The following is a 27,919-nucleotide window of genomic DNA, read 5'->3' on the forward strand; positions in this document are numbered from 1 at the left end:
TGTATGTGTGTGTGCGTGTGTGTATGTATGTACGGGTTTGTATTTATGTGTGCGCGTGTGCATGTGTGTGTGCTTGTGTGTGTATGTGTTTGTGTGTGTGTGTGTATCTATGTACGGGTTTGTATTTCTGTGTGTGAACGTGTGTATGTATGTGCGTGTGTGCGTGTGTGTGTGTGCGTGGGTGTATCTGTTTGTGTATGTGTGTGTGTGTGCGTGTGTATGCGTGTATGTATGTGTGTGTATGTGTGTGTGCGCGTGTGTGTGTGTGCGTGTATGTGTGTGTATGTGTGTGTGCATGTATGTGTGTGTATGTGTTCAAGAAAGTGTGGGGCAGACAGAACGGTGGCAGCAGACGACAATGTGATGGTACCTGACACCATCCAGCGAGGAGGCCGAGAGAACAACAAGCGCTGGCTACATGTTGCGCACAAATCTGTGAGGACCAACCTGAGCCGGCCATTCACCTGTCAGACGACGTCACATAAATTACCAGCCGTGTAGACTTCCTTTGGGAAAGTGACTTCTGTAGCCTCAGTTTACCTGGTCAACTTGGAGCGGCCTAAAAACTCTTCTACACTTGTGTTCACGGAACAAATAGATTTTGTTTGTTGGATGCTCCTCTCTTCAAGTAAGATAGACGTTGGTAGTCTCGTGTTGTTTTCATATTATATATACATATATATATATATATATATATATATATATATATATATATATATATATATATATCAGTACTAGCTCTAACACTTTAATTACAGTCACATTTAACGTTCGTATTTTCAGTAAAATTATCTCCCTTTATCGTTGAATGAATCGAGAGTTTAAATTTGAAGTTTTTAAAGCTTAAAACCTCGTCTGTCTAACTGTGTGCCGTGAGATTGAGGGCTTGTGTACCAACAGATCTGTCCCAATACTTGAAAGTAACGAAAGGGAGCTAATTAGGTTAGCAGGAAACAATTATTTTTAACAGGCGTTGGACGTAAAATACCTTTGCTAACTTTATAGTTGAACAGGTAAATGCGGATACATGTATGAAAGGCCCGCCTGTCTCCCCCACTGTTTCCTATACAGGTCTAGGAAAATGTTCCATTTTTAGATTCAAGGTTGATTAATGACAGGTCATATTCTACAGATTTTATTCTTTCTCTGGGCTTGACTCAATGTAGGGCACTGTGTAAGGGGCGTATTGTGAGCCTATGTTTATATGGGCTGTTCGATTATTTCCGTGGGCTTGTTTCAAAACCCGTCTTCGTGTAACATTCTATCAAGTTTTCTTTAATTTAAATAATTATAAAACTTATTTTAAACTAGATCTGCTGATCTACTTAATGAAGCTTTAACACGGCCTCGAGTGGGGATCATTTCTGTGATTCAAAAAAAAAATTGGAACGGTACTCAAATTATAAAAGTACCATTTCCGGATATCGGAAGTCACTCAAACAAAAGTTATCATATATATATATATATATATATATATATATATTGAGGTATATAGGGGTATATATATATATATATATATATATATATATATATATATATTGAGGTATATAGGGGTATATATATATATATATATATATATATATATATATATATATATATATATATATATATATATATATATATATATATATATTGAGGTATATAGGGGTATATATATATATATATATATATATATATATATATATATATATATATATATATATATATATATATATATATATATGTGTGTGTGTGTGTGTGTGTGTGTGTGTGTGTGAAATGTTATCAACTTTACTGAAACGGTACTCAAGTTATGATGTTAACACACGCGCACTCACACACAAACACGCGTAGCACCTACACAGAGAGACGGGCTTACAGAGAAAATAGAAAAACTAGTTTTTGAGACTCAGAATTAGCACGATTACAAAAATGCCTCTGTATGCCTACTCCATATACCAGACAATAACAATAAGATTTTCTCAGAGGAATGCATTTTACTATTTAAATTTAAAAGTATGTTTCATTTTTAGCGCAATTTCCATACTGGGGGATTTCGATTATTAACTCGTCATTTCTGGATGGATGGATGGATGTGTGTCCGCAGCTTTAAGTCGTTTCTCCTCCTCAACGAAGCAGTATCAAGGACTAGTTCCAAAGCAAATATGTTAAGCAAGTTCCGAGGATGAACATAGGCCAAAAAAATTTCCGGAATTCCTTCCTGGATTTCCCTGAAAAGCCAAAAAACCTCGAAAAAATGCAGTTTTTGGCCCATATCTCGGCAACCAGACCACTTAGCGACTTGAAACATTTACCAATCGATTCCTGCCATAATTTAGAACAATATTGCCGAAGAAAGTTTTCAAAAATATCCTTTCGTTTGGTCACAACAAAATTTTTAAAATTACATAAACACCTACAAACCGATCGTTCTCCTAGCTTGAACGCACCCAGCATTATACGTCTTTGTGATCACTACCTATTTTTAGATAACATAAGGAAATTGCGCTTAAATTGTCACTAGACTTTTTATTAACTTGTTTTATTATGGTAAGTTTTATATACTTTTTTACTTGCATCGAAACACAGCAAATATTCCCATGTTCTAAATTAAAATTGTAAAAGGATACGAATTAAACACTAAAATCCGTTTTTTAAATATCTTTTATTAGGCACTGTCAAACTAGTCCTATATAGTGAATAATATAGGCTGTATTCTATGTTCAAAAATATAGACCCTTGCACTTTCTTTTTTAATATACATATATATATATGTATATATATATATATATATATATATATATATATATATATATATATATATATATATATATAATACGCTGAAGACTCTTAAATATTGTGCGAAGAATGAAATATTACAATGGGGGCAATTGTTTAGGACTACTAAAGTTCTTTGGCCTATTTTAGCCTCTGCGTGAAAGCAAGTTCTAATTACCAACATCTATGCACAAGTAATCCTTCAAGTTTCTGTATTTGTCCGGGACAAATTGTCATTACACATCGATAGAGGGAGCGGAACTACCGTGTCCTTATCCCCCCCCCCCCCCCCCCCCCAATGTGTGTTTCTTCATGCTGTAAGCAAGTTATTCACTTACGTTTATAAAACTCGAAGTGGGCCGCTCAGATTAAAGTTTTCATTAGAAGAAATGAGCGTCAGAAAGTACAATGGCGTCTACGCTGAGTGCTGAAGGTGCTTCTTGGTACGAACTAATTTATGTCTTGGCAAACTAGTTTGGTTTCTTTGTTTTACGTCGTCAGTCCAGAAAGATTTTAGATATTGCATGTTATACTGCAGGAATATAAGCTTTGTCCTACATAATTGGTTACATAATCATTGGCAGTCACAACAAACCAGACAATAAGTTAATCATTACCTGTTGATTTTTTTTTTTTTTTTGCTATTGCTTTTTTGTATGTTTGTTTGCTGGTTTGTTTGTTTTGTGTGTGTGTGTGTGGGAGAGAGAGAGAGAGAGGAGAGAGAGAGTATGTGTGTGTGTGTGTTAGCTTAATAACATCGCATTCGGCCTTTAACGTTAGGATGTAAAAGAAGAAATGTAAATATTATTTAAGTGCCGTCTTGTTGAGGCTTAGCGTTGAAGGGGGAGGGGAATTATATAAAGAAAATAAAAGTTTTGAAATTAGCATTACTTTTTTGCGTAATGGAATAATTAGCTTATTAGATGAAAGCTGTGTAGATTCTGGGGTTATGCTATGCTATAGCGAAAAAGGTTATTGTGAGATTGTAATATCCCCTTGAAAGCACGGTACAAGCAGCTTTCTTTCAAACTAAGCCTAGCTCAAACAAGTCACTAAAACTCAGTCTGTTGTTTTTTTTTTGTTTGTTTTTTTACATTTAATAAGTAAATAGTTTAAATTAGTAAATAGGTATTCATTGATGTTATATGTTGATGGATATTTATTCTTACATTTTGCTACATTCCCACAATTTTATTAAAAAAATTAAAATTTTAAACCTAAAAATTAAATAGAAACTAAAATTTATGTTCAACATTCCAAAAGCCCTGTCATAACACAAGACTGTGATTAGGTAGACAACACAGAAGCACGCTATAGAATGTTGAATTATTACTTTGTAGCGTGGTCTACCACCGATGGTATTATTATCTGATACATGAAGACAATGTGAAGCTACGAGCACAAAGGTGGGTCTAGCTGCCACTGAGCGCTACATGTCTCAAACATTTCACTGTAAAAATATTTGACCAACATTTCTGGAATTTCCTTTTTTTTAACAAGCCTTAGTTACATAGAACAATTTAATACATCAATATCAAAAGCATTTCATGATAATATAGTATGTGAGAAACTATATAAATATGAGAATATAGCCCCCATCATATAGGCCTACTACATGTACATGTGAATAACTTTTGAGAGTGATAAGTGCCGTTCTATGTACAGCGATCTCAGTATAGTAACAGTTACAGTAAGCTAGGGAGCCCATCCTTACATACTGACTCTCAATGGAACTAGGACTGTTAATGGAGCAGGTAGAGTTTGTGGTGGCAGTAGAGTTTATGTAATAGGCAGAAGAGTTTATTTAGTAGGCGGAAGAGTTTGTGTAGTAGGCGGAAGAGTTTGTGTAGTTGGCGGAAGAGTTTGTGTAGTAGGCGGAAGAGTTAGTGTAGTGGGCGGAAGAGTTTGTGTAGTAGGCGGAAGAGTTTGTGTAGTAGGCGGAAGAGTTTATGTAGTAGGTGGAAGAGTTTGTGTAGTAGGCGGAAGTTTGTGTAGTAGGCGGAAGAGTTTGTGTAGTAGGCGGAAGAGTTTATGTAGTAGGCGGAAGAGTTTGTGTAGTAGGCGGAAGAGTTTGTGTAGTAGACGGAAGAGTTTGTGTAGTAGGCGGAAGAGTTTGTGTAGTAGGCGGAAGAGTTTATGTAGTAGGTGGAAGAGTTTGTGTAGTAGGCGGAAGTTTGTGTAGTAGGCGGAAGAGTTTGTGTAGTAGGCGGAAGAGTTTGTGTAGTAGGCGGAAGAGTTTATGTAGTAGGCGGAAGAGTTTATGTAGTAGGCGGAAGAGTTTATGTAGTAGGCGGAAGAGTTTGTGTAGTAGGCGGAAGAGTTTATGTAGTAGGCAGAAGAGTTTGTGTAGTAGGCGGAAGAGTTTATGTAATAGGCAGATTTTTTTTTTCTGAACAGTGAGATTTTTTGTGAAATAAACATAAACTGTTTTTATTGCAGACACATTTTTGTAGTACACAGAAAGATCTAGACAGAAAGTGGTGTCTAGTACCTAGAATGGTCTTGCTAAACAAAAAGATGTGTGTAATAGACCGATGAGTTGGTGCAGTTTTTGTAGTTTGTGTGGAGCGCCTAGCACAACACGTCACGTAGAGTCCAGTGTTGACCAGCAGGCAGATAACTAGACAGTTGTATGTGGGGGGGGGGGGGGGCAGGATATAGTGGCGTTCTAGAGATTTTCAGGGGGTTGCTACTCCACAACCCCCATTTCTACAATTAACATATACCAATATATCTGTAATCATGTGTGAGAGAAGAACACTAGTTGTTGCCCTTACTTGAACCCAGGACAAAGTAGTAGTTATCGTACTTGTTATAGTTATTCATTTTAATGTAAATGTTCTAATATAACCTTTCGTAGTTTATTATGTGTATGGTTGTGAGAGGTTTATGAGGGGGATGTGGGAGGTGGCTTATGAGAAAGCTACATAACGTTACAGATTTATGTGGTGGGATAGTGGTTTTCTATGAAATTATGTGTTCGTTCACTTCATTTTTCTATAAAATTTGTCAAATTTTAAAAAAAGGTTTTGTAAACAACCATTATTTAGTTTAATAAAACTGTATGAATCAGTAGCGGAGCGAGGGGGGGGGGGGGGCGGAGGGGGACATATGTCCCCGGGCGCCGACCATAGGGGGCGCCAAAATGGGTTGGAAAAATAAATTGAAAGGTTGAGGGGGGGGGGGTGCAAATCGAAAGTGTGAGGGGGGGTGCAAATCGAAATCTCGAGGGAGGGGGGGTGCAAATCGAAATCTTGAGGGGAGGGGTGCAAATCGAAAAGTTTGTCCCCGGGCGCCGGGATGGGTCGCTACGCCTCTGGTATGAATAAACTGAAGACGATTAGTTCGGGATCTAGCCACACTCGTTTGTGTGGATCTAGCGACACTCTTTGTGTGGATCTAGCGACACTCTTTGTGTGGATCTAGCGACACTCTTGTTTGGGTGGATCTAGCGACACTCTTTGTGTGGATCTAGCGACACTCTTTGTGTGGATCTAGCGACACTCTTTGTGTGGATCTAGCGACACTCTTTGGGTGGATCTAGCGACACTCTTGTTTGGGTGGATCTAGCAACACTCTTTGGGTGGATCTAGCGACACTCTTTGTGTGGATCTAGCGACACTCTTTGTGTGGATCTAGCGACACTCTTTGTGTGGATCTAGCGACACTCTTTGTGTGGATCTAGCGACACTCTTTGTGTGGATCTAGCGACACTCTTTGGGTGGATCTAGCGACACTCTTTGGGTGGATCTAGCGACACTCTTTGGGTGGATCTAGCAACACTCTTTGTGTGGATCTAGCGACACTCTTTGTGTGGATCTAGCGACACTCTTTGGGTGGATCTAGCGACACTCTTTGGGTGGATCTAGCGACACTCTTTGGATGGATCTAGCGACACTCTTTGGGTGGATCTAGCAACACTCTTTGGGTGGATCTAGCGACACTCTTTGGGTGGATCTAGCGACACTCTTTGGGTGGATCTAGCGACACTCTTTGTGTGGATCTAGCGACACTCTTTGTGTGGATCTAGCAACACTCTTTGGATGGATCTAGCGACACTCTTTGGGTGGATCTAGCGACACTCTTTGTGTGGATCTAGCGACACTCTTTGTGTGGATCTAGCGACACTCTTTGTGTGGATCTAGCGACACTCTTTGGGTGGATCTAGCGACACTCTTTGTGTGGATCTAGCGACACTCTTTGGGTGGATCTAGCGACACTCTTTGTGTGGATCTAGCGACACTCTTTGTGTGGATCTAGCGACACTCTTTGTGTGGATCTAGCGACACTCTTGTTTGTGTGGATCTAGCGACACTCTTTGGGTGGATCTAGCGACACTCTTTGGGTGGATCTAGCGACACTCTTTGTGTGGATCTAGCGACACTCTTTGGGTGGATCTAGCGACACTCTTTGTGTGGATCTAGCGACACTCTTGTTTGTGTGGATCTAGCGACACTCTTGTTTGGGTGGATCTAGCGACACTCTTTGGGTGGATCTAGCAACACTCTTTGTGTGGATCTAGCGACACTCTTTGGGTGGATCTAGCGACACTCTTTGTGTGGATCTAGCGACACTCTTTGTGTGGATCTAGCGACACTCTTTGTGTGGATCTAGCGACACTCTTTGTGTGGATCTAGCGACACTCTTTGTGTGGATCTAGCGACACTCTTTGGGTGGATCTAGCGACACTCTTGTTTGGGTGGATCTAGCAACACTCTTTGGGTGGATCTAGCAACACTCTTTGTGTGGATCTAGCGACACTCTTTGTGTGGATCTAGCGACACTCTTTGGGTGGATCTAGCGACACTCTTTGGGTGGATCTAGCGACACTCTTTGGATGGATCTAGCGACACTCTTTGGGTGGATCTAGCAACACTCTTTGGGTGGATCTAGCGACACTCTTTGGGTGGATCTAGCGACACTCTTTGGGTGGATCTAGCGACACTCTTTGTGTGGATCTAGCAACACTCTTGTTTTGGTGGATCTAGCGACACTCTTTGTGTGGATCTAGCGACACTCTTTGGGTGGATATAGCGACACTCTTTGTGTGGATCTAGCGACACTCTTTGTGTGGATCTAGCAACACTCTTTGGATGGATCTAGCGACACTCTTTGGGTGGATCTAGCGACACTCTTTGTGTGGATCTAGCGACACTCTTTGTGTGGATCTAGCGACACTCTTTGTGTGGATCTAGCGACACTCTTTGGGTGGATCTAGCGACACTCTTTGTGTGGATCTAGCGACACTCTTTGGGTGGATCTAGCGACACTCTTTGTGTGGATCTAGCGACACTCTTTGTGTGGATCTAGCGACACTCTTTGTGTGGATCTAGCGACACTCTTGTTTGTGTGGATCTAGCGACACTCTTTGGGTGGATCTAGCGACACTCTTGTTTGGGTGGATCTAGCGACACTCTTTGGGTGGATCTAGCAACACTCTTTGTGTGGATCTAGCGACACTCTTTGGGTGGATCTAGCGACACTCTTTGTGTGGATCTAGCGACACTCTTTGTGTGGATCTAGCGACACTCTTTGTGTGGATCTAGCGACACTCTTTGGGTGGATCTAGCGACACTCTTTGAGTGGATCTAGCAGCACTCTTTGGGTGGATCTAGCCACACTCTTCGGGTGGATCTAGCGACACTCTTTGTGTGGATCTAGCGACACTCTTTGGGTGGATCTAGCGACACTCTTGTTAGCCTACAACTTTGGCCGTGACATGGAACTTATCAACTTATAAGCACACAAACACATTATATTTCGTATCAAACAATCATGCACTGCTAAGGATTAGCGTTGAATTAAGGTCGACTTTGGAAAACCGGTTGGGAAGCGCTTCGACATTGTGATGCTAGACATGTTAGCTACCGCTTTTTCTCATTTGTGGGATTATAATAGTTTGCCTATTTTTTTTTATTTATATTTATGCAATGGCAGTCTACTAATTATTGCTTTTATTAGATGTGTGCCTTCAGCGAAAACAATCATTATAAACAGACGTAAGTCTTCTTGACACTGATAAATTAACTGTAGATCTAGTTTCTGTTGTCATCCTCTAAAAAATTAAGCCTTAAACTCGTGCTTTTTTATGCGTTTGATAGTCGGTCTATTTGAAATCAGCTAAGTATGCTATGATGAGCCCTAAGCGCCTTTAAAAAAAACAGCTAGAAGGGAAGGCTAGAAGCTATATTTGGAACCATAATTTAAATATACGTGACAAGGCGTTGCCACAAGTATACGACGTAAATCAAAACCTCGTTTAGAAAAGAATGATTTTTACACCGCGAAGACAACCGAATACATATTGGCTCAATCAGTACGTAGATCTATGTTAACTTAAATGTTATATTTTTTAAAAACAATAAACTAACAACAATCATGGAAATAAAAAAATGTTATAATTCATTGTTCTATTACAGGTCTAACGGGATAATCGATTTCATGGAGTTTTAATCGTGTGGTAATAACCAGGAACAGTAACTCTAACATCGAAAGAAAGAAATGGCGAAAGAAACAAGTACTAGCTTTGGTTACGAACAAACTTTGGTAAAAATAAACAATTGAACTTTGACAGTAGCAGTTTAACTTAAATAATAGATTATCTAGATCTAGGTCTATACTTAATACTAATAATTAATACTAGATCTATTACTATTAGTAATTACTATTACTCACTGAATACTGGTACTGTACACTAGTGTACACTGTACACTGTAAGTTAGGTAGTAGCATTGGATTAGAATTAGTGAGTTTTATACCTTATAAACCTGTTAGTTACATAGTGTTAAAGGTAAACATGACATAGATACTTCATTTGTATTTCTAGCTTAATTAGAAGCTGAGAAATCAATTTTTTTGTTAATTAATGAGGCGAGCAACACAAATATTGTAAATGGGAGATAACACATAAAGCAAAAAAACAAAAACAGCAAAATGATCTTAAAAAAATTGTATTTGGAAATATTATATCACAATTTATCACAAATAAAAGTTACAATAATATCAGCCCTGAAACAACACAGAAAATTTATTTACAGCTATAATAATTTGCTATTATTTTGCGCATAATTAAAAATTTAATACAAAATATTTCAAAATAGGGCCTAATTCTTTTAAAATTTAAATACTATCCAGTACATTCTATTGAGCTGATTAAAACAATTCAATAGCTGGGTGTTCCAACAAAAAATAATAAAATGAATAACTCACCACTAACATTAATCAAAACTGAGGTCACCTACTGCAAGATCCACAATTAGAGAATGTACATGAATCTCAGTCTTCTTATTCATAAACCTTCTGGAGTAATTGCAGTCCTTACCAGCCAAGTGCTGTCCCTCTAGGACTTTCTGCTCTGCTTCTGACTTCCTTCCCAGCCACTGAAGGTTTGAGTTCAGCTATGCCTCACCCTGAAATCCAGAAAACCCAGTGGTGTTAAGAGCTCCGCATCAGGAAGTCCATATATCCCAGCATCCTCACAGCATGGATCTTGTGGGCAGGAGCTGAGTCCATTTTAACATTTCCTCAGAAGGGTCAGAATAGCTACCAGTCAAGTAAGGGGATATCTGCCATTCCATAACATCCTGCGTAGACTGTATCAGCACAGACAGGACATATTGCAGGAGCCTTTTGTCCACCAACAGATACTGGTGAACCATATCAGCTGCTATCTTCTGTCCAAAAACCTCATCAGTCCGCTAGCAGCTATTGGGGTCGAGCTTCATCACTTGATCATTTCTGGGGCTGTCTGGAACAGCACGCTCTGCAAAATTCACAAGATATGTGAAGAAATTTGTAACTGAATTCTGTTAAAGAAAAAATTAATTTAAATAAATAATTGACATGTTTTTGAACATTTTATGATTCTATTACAAGGGAAAAATGTTCTTCTGCATAGTTATTCACTTTTCTGCTTCAATCTTCAACTATTTATTAAAGTACTGAGGTTTTGAAATAAGTATATATTTCACTATATATTATCTATTACGGAAACAAGATGGCAGCCAAAAAAGCTGCCATACTGAGTTAAGAAAAATATTAATTTAGATAAATTGCTGACTTCTTTTTTAACATTTTATGATTCTATTACAAGGGGAAAAGGTTCTTCTGTATAGTTATTCACTTTTCAGCTTCAATCTTCAACTATTTATTAAAGCACTGAGGTTTTGAAAGGAGTGTATATTTTACTATATATTATCTATTACGGAAACAAGATGGCAGCCAAAAAAGCTGCCTTACTGAGTTAGGGAAAAAATTAATTTAGGTAAATTGCTGACTTCTTTTTGAACATTTTATGATTCTATTACAAATGAAAAAGGTTCTTCTGTATAGTTATTCACTTTTCAGCTTCAATCTTTAATATAATAATAATAATTATAATAGGTTCAAACTTACCTATTTTTCACTTGAAGTTTTCTTGGTAAAAAAAAACACAGAAAAACGAAAATTTTACTTCATTACAGAGCTGATCTTCTTCTGTTCAAAAAACGTGGTAGAAATGAGAGGAAACAGTAGAGTACTAATTTATTGTCAAAAAACCAGAGAGTACCCCCAATTTTTTTTTTAAAAACACAAAATTTTTTCATGGTGAGATTTTGGGGGTAGGTTGTCTTCCCCTGTCAGAAAAAAATACCCCCTACTGTAAGTGTACTCATATTATTATTAGATTTTGGGTAATCTATCGTTTAGGTACGTAAAATCGCCCGCAGCTAGTAATGTACGAAAAAGTTACCTCATTGTCAAGGCTTTAATAGAAGTATATTGTGATATATGTGGGTCAAATATTATAGAAAAATGAATAATAATAAACCTAAATCAATGTAAGGCAAGAAATTAACTTTAAACAGTAGTGTTTGCGAGCAGGATTTGCTATATAAAAAGCGGCCATCTGTAAGTTAGAGTGGCTTCCCCTGAATCTCGCGCTATAAGTTTATAAAAAAAAGCTTCAACAAGATGGCTGCTATAGTAAATGAGCAATGTTGCATCTGTTGGAAACATCGCTAGTTTTCATTTATTAGGCCTACTGAAAAGTTTTAATTCAATTGTTTAAAAACAGGTACATAAATGAAACAGGGAAACAGTTCTGTATTTTTCAAACATAAATCCTCCTCAAAACGTGAAATAATTATTAAAATTCAAGGAGTAACCTGTTTTTCACATTACTAGTCGCGGTCGATTTTACGTCCCTAAAACGATAGATTACTAGATTTTTGGTAATCTATCGTTTTAGGTACGTAAAATCACCCGCGGCTAGATCTAGTAATGTACGAAAAAGTTAAAAAGATACCTCATTGTCAAGGCTTTAATAGAAGTATATTGTGATATATTTATGTCAAATATTATAGATAAATGAATAATAAACCTAAATCAATGGCTAAATAATAGTAAATATATCAATATAGGCAAGAAATTAACTTTAAACAGCAGTGTTTGCGAGCAGGATTTGCTATATAAAAAGTGGCCATCTGTAAGTTGGGAGTGGCTTCCCCTGAATCTTGCACTATAAGTTAACAAAAAAAACCATAAACAAGATGGCTGATATAGTAAATGAGCATAGTTTCATTCGTTGGAAACATCGCTAGTCTTCATTTATTACTGAAAAGTTTTAATTCAATTGTTTAAAAACAGGTACAAAAATGAAACAAGGAAACATTTTTGTATTTTTCAAAACATAAATCCTCCTCAAAATGTGAAATAATTAACATTACTAGTCGTTGGCGATTGTACGTACCTAAAACGATAGATTACCTAGATTTTAGATCTAGAATCTAACTACTAGTACTAGTGACATCTCTCGTCATCTAGATCTAGTGTTTTAAGTGCTTTTTAAAGAGTTTTATAGACCTAATAAAAGTAATAAAATGTAGATCTATAATTCTATAGGCTTACAGACAATAATTAGGCCTAATTAATAATTATTAATTAATAATAATTATAATTAGTCATTATAATTAATATTAATCATTAGCCTAGGCCTAAATATTATAATTAAACATATTAACTACAAGTACGCCTAACTAGATCTAGATAACTAGATCTAGTAGCCTTGTCCAAACCATAACTTGCCATATCAAATTTATCTTTAGCGACTTTAGGCCTATTTTAGTTAGAATTATATAGATTAAGACTTAGAGGCCTCTAGTAGATTCTAGTCTTATTTTTTCAATCATTTCAGTATGTGAATATAATATAAGCCGCCAGTTTCATTTCGCACTTCGATCCTTCCATCATCGGTATGGACACTGCCGGTTCAGATTACGCCACGGGTGCCGGTTCAGATTACGCCACGGGTCTGATGGAGAAGAGAAATTTGGGCGGGCATCCGTGACAGCGTCGGCTCATATTTTTTTCCACCGTAGTTTAATTTTCATGAATAACTATATCCACACGAAAAGAAAATCTGCTGCTCACTGAACAAAAAAATCTATTTGTTTTGTCAACTTTTTGTTTTCGTATCTCTTGAAGAAATTAAATGTCTTGTGATTATAATATTATTTTCTTATGTGATGAAAGTACTGAATATAACAAAACTAAACAAACTATCGACTAAAAACTACTAAGAGTACCACATTCAGATCCGACTGAAATACCCATTTCTAATAATACTAATATTATAAATATAGGATTTATAAAATCAAGATAGCTAATTAAAATTTTCAATTGGTTTTTTAAAATAGAATTTTTAAAACAAACTTCATAATAATTAAACTCGCTCACAGAAAATAATTGTCCACCTGAATGATAAATTTCTTTTTTTTTTTAGCTGTATGGTAAATATACCCAAGAACTAAGCTCATTTGCTAAGTTTCAAGCTACACTCCCAAAACTACAGCCAGAAGAGTTGGAAGATGAAGAAAAATTGAAAAAGCCACATAAGTTGGATTTTATATGGAGATATTTAAGTAAGAAATAATGCATCTTTTTTTTAAGGCCTACCTTATTTAATGACTAAGTGTTTGTCATAGGAAACATTGCATATTGTTATAATGGGGCAAAGTAAGTACGATTCTTTTGAAACCTTTTTTTTTTTGCATTGCAGAAAGAGCTGCTGAAATTCGAGATGCCATTTTTCTTAAAATTGGAGAAGATTGGATTTTTTTACTGCTTCTAGGAGTTCTAAATGCCTTACTTAGTTTTGTAATGGACTTTGTCATAGAAAAGTGTCAAGAGGGTAAAGCTACTTTTTTTTTAAAGTTTTAAGTTGTAAAAAATTATGCACGATATTGCTCAGCTTATTTTATTTCTCCAGCTAAGTTCTGGCTGTATGATGAGCTCCAGTTTTCAGTAGGATTACAGTATTTAGCCTGGGTCTCATATTCTCTGCTGTTTATCCTGTTTGCTGTTGGATTTACTCACCTTGTATCTCCTCAAGCAATTGGTAAAATTTTACACCTGACTTTCCAAACCTCAGTTTTCTACTTCCACTGTAGTCACATCTTGTTACACGATTATGTTAGACTTTGTAAATGTAGCTAGCACCTCACTCATCAACTGTGTCACTGTTGTATGCTTAATAGACATAAAATTGTCTTCTAGCAGACAATTTCTGTAGTTCAAGATTAAATAGAATCACCATCAAATGATAATAAATAAATATCAATAGCCCTAGAGACTAGAGTGCATGTTAGGTTACATAAGGATAACAGTTAAAACACCTGTTTCAAATGTTAAAAAAATAATTATTATAATTTCTAAAAAAAAAACTATATAGGTTCTGGAATACCAGAAATGAAGACAATCTTAAGAGGAGTTGTTCTTAAAGAATACCTGACATTTAGAACATTGATAGCTAAAGTTGTTGGCCTTTGTTCATCTTTGGGTAGTACATTACCATTCGGAAAGGAGGTAAAATAACTCTTGTATTAAAACTAAACAGTATGATGTATAAAAAATGGGTGGTTCTTTCAATATGAGTTTTTGCTTATGTATCTTTTCGCTTATTGAACCACATTTGTAACAAATATCTGTCGTTGAAACTTCATTTTTTTTTACCTTTCAGTTGTTGTTTTTTTCAGTTTGACCTAGATTTGTTATCTTGCTATTGTGTAAATAGTGTTTATTGTGCATAACTTGACATAACCAGTTGTTGAAAAGTCTATTGTTGTCTATTTTACCTTTTGCTTTTGTTTAACTGTAAAACTTTAACATTAGATTAGTGGTTTCAACAATTTTGTAAATAATGTAGCTTTTAGTTAAAAGGCTTGGATTAACTGTTTAAAAATATCTGTTCATAAAACTGGTTGTTTTCTTCCCTCAGGAATTTTTTAAAATGAATGTATGTGTCTTCAGCTTCTAACGGTCAACATCTGCAATTAGTTTAAGCATTCACTCTTTCTTTAAATAAATTTAAAAGTTACTAAAATCTTTTCCTCCCTTTTAAACATTTCCTTTTTCATTTAGGGTCCATTTGTACACATTGCCAGTATAATGGCCACACTGCTAAGTAAAGCCATTGGGTCTTTTAGAGGCATATATGAGGTAAGATCTGTTTAATAGTACAGTCATGTTTATATTTTTTTTTATAATTAAGACAGCTTTGACCGTTATTTATGAAGAAGTAAACATTGAATAAGATGTATTGCTCCCCAGAATGAATCCAGGCGCTCAGAAATGTTGGCAGCTGCTTGTGCTGTTGGTGTTGCTGGAACATTTGCCTCACCTATAGGGGGTAAGTTTACCTTATTGCCAGTTGGTTTCTCTTAAGTCTTGCATTTGCCTCACTTAGAGCGGGTAAGTTTACTTTATTGCCAGTTAGTTTCTCTTAAGTCTTTCAAAGAAAGAAGTTTTTTTAAAGAAATAAATTGACTGTAATTTAATAATTTATTTAAAAATTGAAATTTTTTGTTTGTTTTCAAAGTGTTCATAATAGAAACATGTGTAAAACTCAGCTATGCTCTGAATCAAATAGTTTCATTCAGGCTGTTATAATCATGATTTACCAACCCTAGAGTATGTTGTGGGTGAAATCCACCCATATGGATCTACACTAAACCAAAACAAAAATTTATAAACACTGCTTAGGTTGTCTTTTATGGTTTTACTAGAGAGCTAGCACACAAACAACTTACTCATAGTAAGCATAAGAGTCATCCGTAAACAACATTACTCAAATGAGGAAGGGGTTTTATTGACTGCCTCAATTGGTAATGCACGGTTACAATGTTTTAATATTGTCTATAAAAATATTTTGAATGATACATTTAATAAATTTTGTTTTGAAATACAGGTGTTTTATTTAGCATAGAGGTAACTGCAACCTATTTTGCTGTTAGAAATTATTGGCGAGGATTTTTCTCTGCTGTCTGTGGTGCCTTAATGTTTAGACTAATGGCTTACTGGTTTAAAAATGAAGGTAAGATTGGATATATTATTGTGCCTACTTTGTTTAGATGTATACCTATCTTTTGTGAATAGTATTTCTGTGTACTGCAAGGGTACGAGAGTGTGTGTTGTCATCATCATAAAGGAATGCATACAACACTAATGGATTCATAGCAGACGAACAATCTTTACCTCATTTCAAAATATTTCTTTCCATGCCTAATTTTTTTTGTGTTCGGTATTTAAAACAAATAATTCTAAAATTATTTCATTAGCCTAATTTATAAAATTGTTACTGATAAAGAAACATACTGGATGTAGGTCAGATATAACTGATGACATAACACTAATGGAACAATGGTGTATGTACTTGCTGTTTAAGTGGTGAAAGCTTTCGTCTGTGTCTTTGTAAATAGTGAAATAAACCAAGGAATTAACAATTGCGACCCTGTTGAGTGATTTATATTGAATGTTGGATCATCATTTTGAGTGGTTTCATGTTGTCCTTCAGTGTCGACCCACGCTAACCTCGCACTATAACATGGTGGTGCAGCTTAAAAGAACTCAGTAGCCAGTCGACAGACAAATACCTCCACATTCTAACACAACATCACAGAAGACTGATCTCAACTATTTCCCCTAACAACCAAATCCTGCTCTCCAACGTCACATCTTTACATGCCTCGTCACACTTTCAGAATCTTTTATTAATAGAAATTAATCCACAACACACAGACTCTCATACCCATGCAGTACACTGAAATACCATTTACAACACTAACCTTTGTTTCCTGAATTATTTACTAAACAATAAGATCATTGTTTATTTAGTTGTTTGAGTATCCTATCACTTGTGTTACAGAAACATTAACTGCATTGTTCAAGACCTCTCTTAGGTCAGAGTTTCCCTTTGATGCATTTGAATTATTTGCCTTTGCTTCCATTGGGTAAGCCAATTGTTGCATGAGATTATTTTATTCAATATATAACAGTATTTTTTTATTGGACATGTACTAAATTCTGTATTTTGGTATATTTTTATTCTTTTAGTGTTGCATGTGGTTTTGGAGGTGCCTTGTTTATTCTAGCCCACCGAAGTGTTATCTTGTTTACAAGAAGACATAAAAAACTCTCACGTTTTTTACAAAAAAAGTAAGGACATTGACGTTGTATGTTTATTCCTAGGATTCTTTATTGCCCAATCAGCTGGATATTTTTATCTATTCAATTTTAATACACCTGATTCTTTTTAAATAACTTTTTTTTAACCAACAAACTAAAAATATTACTTGATTTTTCTAAGCGTTATGTTACCCCTTTTTCCTAAATTTGCTTTTTTTTTATAAGATAAATATGGCTTATGTAATGAATATGCAAGAACTGTTCAGGATATTTTTGTTTTGTGTGAATTCAATATGTTTTGTTTACATGTTAGAATTTTTAATGTTTACCAATAAGCCTAAGAATTCACATCACTGTATTTTCCAGTGTCCCTGACAACTTTTTAACCAAGGAATATCTTCTTAAAAGTCAAGAGTCATCTTACACAACCAGTTTTCATCAATATTAAACTCATTTATTCTAAACTCAAAATTTTAGTAGAAAATGTTGGGGAGTCATCTTATATACCTCAACGTCTAATAGGGCCTATGCCAGAAAATACAGTATTTATGAATAAATCAAGCTTAAATGTTATTATTCATTTTACTAAAAACAAATGCTAGAATTTGCTATTGTTTTTTTAACATAAGCCATTTGTTTCAGCCGTTTTATTTACCCAAGTGTTATAACATTTGTTATAGCATCTCTTACTTTCCCTCCTGGTCTAGGGCAGTTCTTTGCTGGAAAGGTTTGTTTACATTTTGTACATTTTTTATTTCAACTTTCAAAAATTGTACATTTTTTATTTCAACTTTCGAAAATTAGTTCATTTTTTCCCCCAAGAAAATGTGTAATTAATATTTCGATTTTTAAAATTTCTTTTACTATTTTTTTAATGAAGTTCTTTGCATTCCTTTTTAAGTTAAAAATGGAATTTCACTTTTTGAAACTTAGCTAACAGGGAAAATGGCAATTAAAGATCTGTTCAGTAACATCACATGGGCCACTGATCAGGCAGAAAATATGGATGATGAAGAGGTTCTTAGCCACTGGAAAAATCCCTTAACCAACATCTATGTGACTTTAGTTCTCCACATCATTATGAATGTAAGGCTTTTAAAATTCTCACCTAAACTTTATCTCATGTAGTTTAGTAATGTTGATCACAATTTTAATCTATAAAAACTCTTTTTTTTTTAATCAGTTTTCAATGACTGTCATGTCCAACACATTACCAATACCTGCTGGGGTGTTCGTTCCAGTTTTTACTATAGGTACAATAAAGTTGATATTTACATTTTAAAAACCTTAAATAGAACTCTGTGATTGTTCACATTTTTCCCATTATTACAAATATAGTTTAAATTTTGAAATCTTGTCTTATGTTTGAGCTGTCAATAATAACACATAGAAACTAGAGCTCTATCTTCCTTCACCCCAGGGGCAGCATTTGGCCGTCTGGTTGGTGAGAGCATGGCAGCCTGGTTCCCTGATGGCATCAAGTCTGGTGAGGTCATTAGAAAAATTGTTCCTGGTGGTTATGCTGTTGTTGGTAAGTCATTGCTATCTTTTATTATATATTGTAACTTATTTGACCTGCTCTGAAAAAAATAGAAAATTTGATCGTTATTACAAAAAATGATGTTTTTTTTTGTAGGTGCAGCTAGTCTATCAGGAAGTGTGACCCGTACAATATCAACAGCAGTTATTGTATTTGAAGTTACAGGGCAGATAAGTCATGTTCTGCCTGCAGTTGTAAGTGAACAGTAGTTTCCCTTGTTTAATTATACGTAGGCCTTTTTAAAGTTTTAAACATGTAAGCAAACAAATTTTTTTAAACATTGAAATGCTTTCTTCACATATTTCAGATATCTGTATTGATAGCTAATGCTATAGCCAACTTATTCCAGCCTTCTTTTTATGACAGCATAATTAAACTTAAAAAGTTGCCCTACTTGCCCGACATTATCTCTGCTAAATCAAAGTAAGTGTAGATCTTACATAGCTGCTATATCAAAGTAAGTGTAGATCTTACATAGCTGCTATATCAAAGTAAGTGTAGATCTTACATAGCTGCTGTATCAAAGTAAGTGTAGATCTTACATAGCTGCTGTATCAAAGTAAGTGTAGATCTTACATAGCTGCTATATCAAAGTAAGTTTAGATCTTACATAGCTGCTGTATCAAAGTAAGTGTAGATCTTACATAGCTGCTGTATCAAAGTAAGTGTAGATCTTACATAGCTGCTATATCAAAGTAAGTGTAGATCTTACATAGCTGCTGTATCAAAGTAAGTGTAGATCTTACATAGCTGCTATATCAAAGTAAGTGTAGATCTTACATAGCTGCTATATCACAGTAAGTGTAGATCTTACATAGCTGCTGTATCAAAGTAAGTGTAGATCTTACATAGCTGCTATATCAAAGTAAGTGTAGATCTTACATAGCTGCTGTATCAAAGTAAGTGTAGATCTTACATAGCTGCTATATCAAAGTAAGTGTAGATCTTACATAGCTGCTGTATCAAAGTAAGTGTAGATCTTACATAGCTGCTATATCAAAGTAAGTGTAGATCTTACATAGCTGCTTTAATAAAGTAAGTGTAGATCTTACATAGCTGCTTTAATAAAGTAAGTGTAGATCTTACATAGCTGCTATATCAAAGTAAGTGTAGATCTTACATAGCTGCTATATCACAGTAAGTGTAGATCTTACATAGCTGCTATATCAAAGTAAGTGTAGATCATACATAGATGCTATATCAAAGTAAGTGTAGATCTTACATAGCTGCTATATCAAAGTAAGTGTAGATCTTACATAGCTGCTGTATCAAAGTAAGTGTAGATCTTACATAGCTGCTGTATCAAAGTAAGTGTAGATCTTACATAGCTGCTGTATCAAAGTAAGTGTAGATCTTACATAGCTGCTGTATCAAAGTAAGTGTAGATCTTACATAGCTGCTGTATCAAAGTAAGTGTAGATCTTACATAGCTGCTATATCAAAGTAAGTGTAGATCTTACATAGCTGCTGTATCAAAGTAAGTGTAGATCTTACATAGCTGCTATATCAAAGTAAGTGTAGATCTTACATAGCTGCTGTATCAAAGTAAGTGTAGATCTTACATAGCTGCTATATCACAGTAAGTGTAGATCTTACATAGCTGCTATATCAAAGTAAGTGTAGATCATACATAGATGCTATATCAAAGTAAGTTTAGATCTTACATAGCTGCTATATCACAGTAAGTGTAGATCTTACATAGCTGCTATATCAAAGTAAGTGTAGATCTTACATAGCTGCTATATCAAAGTAAGTGTAGATCTTACATAGCTGCTATATCAAAGTAAGTGTAGATCTTACATAGCTGCTATATCACAGTAAGTGTAGATCTTACATAGCTGCTATATCAAAGTAAGTGTAGATCTTACATAGCTGCTATATCAAAGTAAGTGTAGATCTTACATAGCTGCTATATCAAAGTAAGTGTAGATCTTACATAGCTGCTGTATCAAAGTAAGTGTAGATCTTACATAGCTGCTATATCAAAGTAAGTGTAGATCTTACATAGCTGCTGTATTAAAGTAAGTGTAGATCTTACATAGCTGCTATATCAAAGTAAGTGTAGATCTTACATAGCTGCTGTATTAAAGTAAGTGTAGATCTTACATAGCTGCTATATCAAAGTAAGTGTAGATCTTACATAGCTGCTGTATCAAAGTAAGTGTAGATCTTACATAGCTGCTGTATCAAAGTAAGTGTAGATCTTACATAGCTGCTATATCACAGTAAGTGTAGATCTTACATAGCTGCTATATCAAAGTAAGTGTAGATCATACATAGATGCTATATCAAAGTAAGTGTAGATCTTACATAGCTGCTATATCAAAGTAAGTGTAGATCTTACATAGCTGCTGTATCAAAGTAAGTGTAGATCTTACATAGCTGCTATATCAAAGTAAGTGTAGATCTTACATAGCTGCTATATCACAGTAAGTGTAGATCTTACATAGCTGCTATATCAAAGTAAGTGTAGATCATACATAGATGCTATATCAAAGTAAGTGTAGATCTTATATAGCTGCTATATCACAGTAAGTGTAGATCTTACATAGCTGCTATATCACAGTAAGTGTAGATCTTACATAGCTGCTATATCACAGTAAGTGTATATCTTACATAGCTGCTGTATCAAAGTAAGTGTAGATCTTACATAGCTGCTATATCAAAGTAAGTGTAGATCTTACATAGATGCTGTATCAAAGTAAGAGCTAATCTCAAATATCTGCACTGATCTGGCAGCTACTGTAAAGTCTTGATGTGGCAAGAGTTACTCAGGAGTCCTCACAAAAGGACCAGCATACAGGCTGTCTTCCTTAGCCTTGACCTTCCCATCTTCCCATTGTTACATCAGTCTGTATTAAAGTCAGTGTAATTGTTAAAAATGAACAGTTATTTAACCACAAGAAATTGAACAAACACAATTTTCTATGTCCATTTTAGTGCGTGGTTGCTGTATGTGGAAGACTTCATGGTCAAGGATGTGAAGTTTATTGCTTTTGATGCCACATATAATGATCTACAAAGTCTCATCTTAGAAACAAAACACAGATCATATCCATTAGTTGATGCCAAAGGTAAGTAGCATTTTGTTGTCTACATCAAATAAACTTTGACTTAAATGCTAAGACCCACCCTGACTTGACAACATTCAAATTGCTTCCAGGGTCTATAATCTTCTAATCAAACTACCTTTCAGATTCAATGATCTTACTTGGTTCTATTCAACGCTTTGAGTTAGAGCGAATCCTTCTTATCCGCCTGAGTCAGGATCAAAAGATTTTGTGGAGTTTTGACCACCGTGTTCAGCCTCCTCAGCCCAAACTTCCTATTCCAACACTGACCATAACCCCTGACAGTGAGGGAGGCGCCCCAGCAGGGGATGGTCCAGATAAAGGTGGGCCAGCAAGGAGGTTTCAGGTGACAAGAGTGGAGGAGGAGGAAGTGGGAGGGCAGGAAACAAACCAAGCCAGCAACAACATACCACTACAGATATTGCAAGTAAGAGCAAGTGGACTTGTTGCTTTATGTTGTGGCTTTTTATTTTAATATTTTGATCTTAAATAATGTAAAACATCTACTTGAACAACAAGATAAATTGAAATACAAACTTAGGTTTAACAATAGGAATAATTTTTTTTAAATAGTGGATTGAGTCAAAAATAAAACTGATTTCTTTTTTTTTTTAATCATCAGTTTGCATTAAATATTAGTTTTTAAGGTTTTGTGGGGTTTTTTTAATAGTTTTTTTTTAATGTCTAATTTGTATTTCCACTAAGCCACCAAGAATAGATTATCATGGGACAAAAGACAGCCAAAACAACTACCACACAGTACATGCCCCTCTGAGATCTATACTTAAAAAATCTGCGTCGGGATCAACACTTGAGAGGGCCCATAGCACAGGAGATCTGAGAGGTGAATTGAGAACTGATTCATGTCTAAATTTACAATACTATACAGTTTTTTTTATTTTTGTGTTTGTGTTGTTATTAAAACTAATCAATGATTGATTTTTTAAATACTTTCTGGGGTTGAGGGATAACACTAATTGTATTAAAATATCCTACATCATTTTGTAAAAATAAAATTTCTGATCAACAGAGGAAATGACAAACTTTTATCGCAAACTACAAAAGCAGAGAAAAGAAAGTATTCTAGAGGATAGACCTTACACACTAGATGTAAGCACATTGTATAGTTATAGATATTTAGATATACCGATATATTTATGTAAAAATATATATGTATATACAAGGGTGGTCTGAAAAGTTTCCGTCCTCAACAATGTGTTTATGCATGCATTGTATACCACTCACAGAAACTTGTGCCAGGTTATATGAGCAGTTATTGTTACACAGTTGTTTAAGTGAGACAAACTAGTCAAAAGTACATGTATGTAGGATAAGGATAGAGAGCTAGTGGAGTCAATAAACACTTCAAAAGAATGTGTATATTGGATAAGGTTAGATAGCTAGTGGAGTCTATGAATACTTCCAAAGAATGTGTATATTAAGGTTAGATAGCTAGTGGAGTCAATGAACACTTCCAAAGAATGTGTATGTAGGATAAGGATAGAGAGCTAGTGGAGTCAACGAACACTTCTAAAGAATAAGCATGTTTGGATATTAAAATAAGCTGGGTGCTGCGCCTGCTCACTACAAACCAAAAGTATGTTGGACTTAACATTTGCACTGCTCTGTTTGACATGTTTAGAGGTGGGAGCATTGATCTAAAAGAAGATTTAAGTCAAAAAATTAAAATAATTTTAAAAGAAAAAGACATTGTTTCATTGTTAGGGCTGAATCGTTTCAGACTATCCTTGTAATATATTTATTATATATATATATATATATATATATATATTACATTTACATACATATGTAAAAATTCATATATAGTCATGTATTTTTTCTATTAACATTATTTTATACAGTATTTAAAAATAAGTGAATTTAAATTCCTTTTCAAACCTGTTGTCTTAAAAATTATCACAAATTTTGTAATTATTGTATTTCTGCTATTCAACATTATTTCATGAATATAGAAAGGGAGTTTGACAAGCCTGTACAAGAAAGTAAAACTAGTAAGTTTATAGTAACAGTCTGTAATTAGTGAAAAATAAAAATTTATTATAAGTAGAGTGTTGCATCTAAATTTCATGATTTTCTTCTATTAAATTAGTACAAAATATTATTAACCCATGTAGACGTGATTCTTTGAATTATTTTAGACAGGTGAACCAAAGCCCACAAAGATCAGAAACTTGCCACTAGAAGATGTGAGTGGTTCTCATCTTTAACATTTTTCAACATTTAAATTATTTAGTTCAAGTGTTATATTTTAATTGATTTCCTGTTGTCTATGTTGTGTGTAGCAAATAGCATGGGAACAAGAGCAACTTCAGCAAACTATTGATTGGGAGGGTGTGCAAATTGATCCTGCTCCATTTCAACTGGTTGAGAGGACATCATTACATAAGGTCAATATTTGAAATAACTTGTTATCACATGCTACAAATAGAATGATATAAAACAGTACTAAGTGAAACATTGATTTGCCTTTTTAAAAATGTATTTCACATTAAGTATATTTATTAGTATTGTCACTGGAGTTCCATTAAAATTTGAATGTATTGCAATTATTTATTGCCAATAGCTTTGTTATTGAAACAAATAGGCAGAGTGTGGAAGAGGAATAATGTCTTCAAATTAATTAAAAAGATGTTGGGTGCATCAGTGTTGTCTATATCCCATACCTCATATTTTAACAGTAAAAGTTGGTCATCTTATTCACCAGAATGTGTGTGTATATATATATATATATATATATATATATATATATATATATATATATATATATATATATATATATATATATATATATATATATATATATATATATATATATTTGTGTGTGTGTGTGTAAAATTATTTTTCTTTAGCATTTTTATTATTCTATACATTATAAAATATGTTGCAAAAACAATTGACGTACATAATTTTCTTCTTCTAGGTCCATTCTCTATTTTCATTGCTTGGTTTGAGCCACGCCTTTGTGACAAATACTGGTCGCCTAGTTGGGGTGGTAGGATTAAAAGAGGTATTCAATCAAAATATTCAATGCTACTATATTTGAATTTGTCCATTACAGTATTGTATGGTTTATTGAGTTTTGAGTCCAATTAGTACTAATTTCTTTGATTAAAGATGGTATTTTGTTTTTAAGTTCCCTTAAATTTTAAATTACATCAAAATGTACCAGCATTTCTATAAGATTTCTTTAAAATATTTTAGTTTAATCAGTATTCCTAGATTTTTTAGTTGAAAGTCTTGGTTAATTAGAATTGCTTCCAAAGACATTTCAACAATGTTTTCAATGTTTTGGTTCTGTTTACTTGTAGCTGAGGGTGGCTATTCAAGGTCAGATAGAATTACAAGCTAATGGCAAGACAAAAGTTGATGACACTGCAGTTCGTGCCGAAATTGAAGCAAGCGCAGATGAAGAGCAAGCTCCAATTGATGATGCTAATCTTGAAGTTGTCAAGGAACCTACTGGAGCCTTATACAGAATACATAGCCTTAATGCCAGGAATAGAGAAAAAGATACTCAAGCCTAGTTAGACTGTTGTTCTTGATCTGTTTTAATGTTAGTCATTTTTTCATCTGGTCATCCTATTTTATACTTGTTAGCAATTTGAAAGATTATTATCAATAGTACATGAAAAAGTCATTTCATTTACTAAAGTGTGGTTTCAATTATATGTAAGTTATTTTTCTAATCTTGAAAATTTACTGTATTAACTATTAAGGAAAAAGTAGTATTAGCTTTAATTATAATCTAATGTTTTCATCAAATGAAGTGACCAATATGATTTTTTATTTCAATAATGTCATTTCCGCAAGCATTACAATATTAATTGTACAGGATAATGTTTTATTGGGTGCTAACTGTAATCAGAATGGTTTATTATATATACTCTGCTGATATTTAACATTCCTGTAGTTTGAACTGTACAATATTGTTAAAAATTTTCTTGGTTTTTTTTTTTGTGATATTAACATAGTGCCTTATGTTGTGCATTTTAATTGATTGATTTTTTATGTTAAACTTAGCTTCATCTTTTTTTTATGGTGGCCTTTTGGTCACAACAACATTTAGTAAGCAAAAGCTAAAGAAAATAATTTTTTTATCATGATGAAAAACATTTTGTTTTTAACTTTTTGCACTAGTCGAATTGAATAGATCTGTGCTTTACAAACTCATTTATTACAAACCAAATAGTCACAATGTCATTTGTTGGTTGAATCAATTAGAGAAAAAATGCTCATAATCTGGAGAAAACTTTTTTTTCCTCAACTTATAAAATTTTATAATATTAAAAACAAATGTTGACTATAAAATATACTCTTATCATATTTTACATTTGTTCTCTAGACCTAACTTAAACTGTTTGAAAACAAAACCATTTATTTTTGTTAAAAGGAAGTAACATTACGATACATTGAATCATAGTTATCTACAAGTTTTTCCACAAATTTAATGGCCAGTACTGACTCTGATTGAGTGTTAATTTTGTTAGTGTATCTCTAGCCACTTGTGTTCATGTCTTCCTAATACAATTCTTTGTTGCAAATTTCTCCTCGATTTCACCATGAAAAACTGTTGTTGGAATCTACTTAACTTCTGGTACTTATTGTTACACCCAAGGCATCTTTCTGCTTGTATTGCCCCCCTTATCAGTGATAATGGCAGTTAAAAAATCTTGGTTTTTTACTGTAATGTCCTGACTGCATTATTACTAGAACCAAATTTTTGTATTACTTCCATACAAACGTGTTGTCAAAACAAAACTAATGTTGTGTTAGAACATTCCGCTTGGATGGATATGTATATTTATCTTGTTTTTGTATTGGTTTATACCACTTGACTCTACCTTGGGACTTCTGTATCAAAAAGGCTGAAATTTGTGCCGTGTTGGGGATTAAGGTGATTAATCCACAAAACTTTCTTCTAGTCATACTAGGTAGAGTGTAATAAAACCCTTAAATTATCCTACTGTTTATTTTATGAAAGCTCTAAATATGTTTTCTAATGTGTGTACAATCATTTTATATAAGGGTATACAACATTGATCATGTACATACTTGTTTTGACATATGCAACAATACAAAGTTTGTTTTATTTGAAGCTTTAAATACAATTGTAGCTTGAATGATAAACATTTTCATTGTTACACAAACCAAAATGTATTATTTTATTATACAGAAGCAATGACTGAAAAATCATTTTTATGTTCTATTTCTAAAACATTTATAGATTTTTCTCTTTTCGTTACTATTAACTAGATTTTTAAAACATAATTTTAATATTTTTCACAAGAACATGTGTTGTATTTGATACTCTGTGTTGATTAATTGCCCTGGTAGATTATTGTAGGATGTCACAGTAGTAAGGGCAAGGTTAAAATAGTAGCAGCACCAGTAGATTCTCAACTGCTACTCTTTGAATGTTTCATACATGTTGAATTACTAATGAACTGCATGTATATTTGCACATGTTTTAATTCCATGAATATCTCTGAGATTTTGTTCATGTATGTGTTCAGGTTACTGCCCTGGTCTCAGCGCAGCCACAAATTTAATGTTCTACCGTTGATCCATTTCTTCCATATTGTCACAGAAAAAATCTAAGCATCCTAAATTGAAATATTACTCAGACATTGGCTGGATTTATTTTTCTTTGTATTCAAAGATTCATAATCACTTTTTTTTTACTAAAAGGAATGTAAGATTAATTAGTAAGATGGATTGTGGGTGACGGTGTATTTATCTTACTGTATCTATTGTTACAGAAATTTTATGAGAACATGAGCATTTAGGATTGTGTAAGTATGTAAATATGTCTCTTCTTTTAATCATAATGTTTTGTTACATTTTTGGATGAGATGACTGGTAAATGTTTTAAAAGGAAATATTACAGGGAGTATTTTTAGTTGAGTAATATTCTTCCTATTTTGACTAATGAAATGCCCATGTAAAATGATATAATTCGAACTATGGTTATGGGGTCATCAATAAATGATGTCCTAGGAGGGATTGGGGGGGGGGGGGAATATTACATCATGTGGTCATTACACATGTAGTCACTACAGATCATGTGATTACTACACATGTGGTTACT

At 34.2% G+C, this 27,919-nt stretch overlaps 1 protein-coding gene across 3 annotated transcripts; it reads left to right on the plus strand.

The window, feature by feature from the left end:
• The first annotated feature begins 457 nt into the window (after window positions 1-457).
• On the plus strand, window positions 458-27,827 carry LOC131929346 (chloride channel protein 2). 3 transcript variants are annotated; one of them, XM_059285457.1, is made up of 26 exons: window positions 458-628; window positions 9,177-9,303; window positions 13,520-13,658; window positions 13,796-13,927; window positions 14,006-14,134; window positions 14,468-14,601; window positions 15,157-15,234; window positions 15,346-15,424; window positions 15,983-16,108; window positions 16,940-17,024; window positions 17,128-17,229; window positions 17,842-17,926; window positions 18,133-18,285; window positions 18,383-18,452; window positions 18,620-18,730; window positions 18,836-18,933; window positions 19,047-19,162; window positions 21,680-21,813; window positions 21,936-22,237; window positions 22,516-22,654; window positions 22,841-22,920; window positions 23,784-23,822; window positions 23,970-24,017; window positions 24,114-24,218; window positions 24,752-24,838; window positions 25,140-27,827. In XM_059285457.1, exons 2-26 carry the CDS (start codon window positions 9,259-9,261, stop codon window positions 25,353-25,355), a joined length of 2,832 nt encoding a protein of 943 aa, XP_059141440.1. In that variant the 5' UTR covers window positions 458-628; window positions 9,177-9,258; the 3' UTR covers window positions 25,356-27,827. The 3 variants fall into 3 exon arrangements, with proteins under 3 accessions (XP_059141440.1, XP_059141441.1, XP_059141442.1); XM_059285458.1 differs by lacking the exon at window positions 458-628 and adding an exon at window positions 3,096-3,200; XM_059285459.1 differs by lacking the exon at window positions 458-628 and adding an exon at window positions 8,986-9,073.
• The last annotated feature ends 92 nt before the right edge of the window (window positions 27,828-27,919 follow it).

The sequence above is a fragment of the Physella acuta genome, unplaced genomic scaffold (assembly GCF_028476545.2).
Source record: "Physella acuta isolate Inbredline_101_S28 unplaced genomic scaffold, ASM2847654v3 ptg001618l, whole genome shotgun sequence".
Taxonomy (NCBI): domain Eukaryota; kingdom Metazoa; phylum Mollusca; class Gastropoda; family Physidae; genus Physella; species Physella acuta.